The sequence below is a fragment of the Elephantulus edwardii genome, unplaced genomic scaffold (assembly GCF_000299155.1).
Source record: "Elephantulus edwardii isolate Elephantulus edwardi_28Jun2011 unplaced genomic scaffold, EleEdw1.0 scaffold00044, whole genome shotgun sequence".
Classification (NCBI taxonomy): Eukaryota; Metazoa; Chordata; class Mammalia; order Macroscelidea; family Macroscelididae; genus Elephantulus; species Elephantulus edwardii.
The window spans coordinates 5,435,020-5,437,500 of NW_006399794.1; the positions used below are offsets into that span (position 1 = coordinate 5,435,020).

Here is a 2,481-nt window from a genome sequence, read left to right on the forward strand (position 1 = left end):
CGGGGGCTCGGCGCCCAGTCGCTTTGCCGACTACTTTGTCATCTGCGGACTGGACACCGAGACCGGGCTGGAGCCGGACGAACTGTCAGGTGAGTGCGCGTTGAGCCCGGGCCCGCCGCGGCCCGAGACCTCGGCGGCGCTCCCCGCCCCTTTGTCCGGGGTTTCTGCGCGAGGGCTGGGACTGGGCAAGCTCGCAAGAAAGGGGAGTTGGGCTTGGGGAGCGGAGACTGAGCAAAGAGGGGCCAGGACGAGCCCTCCTGTCCTTTGCACTATGAGATTGTGGACGAGGAAGAGAGGAGAGTTGTGTCTTCAGTCGGCTTTACCTTGAGTGACTTAATAGAAAAGGAAGCCTGCCCTCGAACACTATACGGAAGGGAAGAAGGCAGATAAGTTACACTCAGTGATAAAGAGGTTTGGTTTGGTTTTTTTTTTTTTAAGAGAGAGAGAAAAAAGAAAGCAAAACAAAAAACTTGATGAGTTTTTCTAGCTTCCTAACAGTTTCTCCAAACCGTTAGAAAGCCAGCACTGGGCTGGGCCCTTGGATTTTCCTCCAGATTGCAGCCTTGCCCGGCTGTATGGGACATGAAGTGCACTTGGGCTGTATTACGAGGGGTGGGAACTTCCTTCGCCCTAGACAGGGTTTGTATCCCAGAGATAGCTAGTCTTATTATTATTTTTTTATTAGTTCAAAGCCATTTTGTTAATAAGTAGCATCATAATTGGAGAGCCTGGTTTGCTTCTCAAGTAACTTGTCAAAGAAGGAGTGATAGGGGAGTGAAGATGTGGCCCCATCACCCGCTTTGGCACTATCTGCAGATGGGTAAAAGTCTGTTGTTGCCGCCTTTGAATAGATTCTGTAAAGTCTTTGTTGGTGTGTCCCTGTAACAGGTTTCATGTGGGAGGAGTTTTTTGGGTTATGTTTATTGTGTGTCTTTGAAATATTCTGATCTGTGTGGACCCTGTAAGGTTCTCTGTTGTTAAGTGCCAGAAACTCGACTGCAACTCTGGTAGAACTCTAGTGGCTTAGTGGTGAAAAGTTGGGCTGCCGACCCAAAGGAACACAGATTGAAACCCATCAGCTGCTCTGTGAGAGAGAAATGGACATTCTCCTGTGCGATTTACAGACTCTGAAAACCTGCTGGAGGGTCAGCTCTGAGTCATTCCAACTCCATGGTATATAACAAAAGATTATATACTCAACCTAATTTGATGGGGAAATTCCTTTCCACTTTTCTGTCATGATGTGGTCACTTACAAAGTTTCTTTCGTAAAAGTGATCGTCTTGCTGACTAATTTTACTTTGTTGTAGATATGATGGGGCAGTTTTCTTTCTCTCTTTTTGTCACCAGAAAAATTCTGGTATTTCTTAAGGAGAAAAAAAGTCTAGTGTACACTTAAAGGACAAAAATGTACAAATGGACATGGATTATAGTTTTTAAAAATGATGTTAAATTGATATTTGCCAGGATTGAACAAAGCTTTTTGCAAAGGGAGGGAAAAAATAAGAACCAGTAAAATTAATACTTGGCCATTGTCAATGTAGCTTTACTGTTTCAAGTTCATTTTTTTAGCTCTATACTTTTACAGAATACAGGTGTTAATAGTCTGTGTATATTAAAAGTGTGACTTTGTGCTAAAGTTTTTTAAAATTTAGTTGAGGGTATTGGAATTGGAAGGGACTTGAGAGAGGAAAATGAGACTCTCAGAAAGGAAACTGGGCCTGTGAGTTGATTCTTTGTCCATTGCTGTTACTGTAATGCCACATTACTTTTAATTGTCTTGGTAGGACATTTAGAGAGCACTAACTTCTTTTATCTCTTAAGTAAAAGAAACTCTAAAGTAGTAGAATAAACCAGTATTACTTTTATGCTGAAGAGTCTAGTCAGAAATGACTAGTTAAAATGCTAAAGCTAGGGATCTTTGTTGATTCAAATCCATTTACAGCCCTGGAAACCTGACAGTCACTATGATTTGGAATGGATGCTACAGAAGGGAGCTTGCATTTGACTTTTTCTGTTATGTTTTTGAATGTCTGTTTGTTACATTTTTTTAGATATTTGGTTATAGAAAAGAAAAAATGGTTTACAAATAAAGAATCTTAATGAAACTAGAGAGTAACTATTAGTGAGCATGAGTTTTAGAGTGAAACATTTCCGATCTTTTATTAACTATGTTCTGTGATTGGGCCCAAGGTAGGTAACTGCCAAAAACCCCAAAAGTCAATAAAAAGGATTTTACCAAGTAGACCCTCAAAAATATTCTTTTACAAGGAATTAAATTAGCTGCATTATCAGCATGCTTAAATTACATCCTTGTGGAAGTTTATTTAGGACAGTAAAGAAAGGTAAGTGAGTGATAAAAACTGTTCAAAGCAGGATTTTTCTTGTCTTTTAAAACATACTTGTAGTGGAATACCATGATCCTTTATCTAATAGTTAGCATTTGTTAGAACAGGCACTGATTGAAGAATTCTCCCCCCCC

At 40.7% G+C, this 2,481-nt stretch overlaps 1 protein-coding gene across 1 annotated transcript in view; it reads left to right on the plus strand.

Annotated features, from left to right (window-relative positions):
• Positions 1 to 2,481, plus strand: part of DENND5A (DENN/MADD domain containing 5A) — a 105,569-nt gene that overhangs the window by 1,356 nt on the left and 101,732 nt on the right. Inside the window, exon 3 of the mRNA XM_006885597.1 lies at positions 3 to 89. Within this exon, the coding sequence (XP_006885659.1) occupies positions 3 to 89 (87 nt within the window). The remainder of the gene's footprint in view (positions 1 to 2; positions 90 to 2,481) is intronic.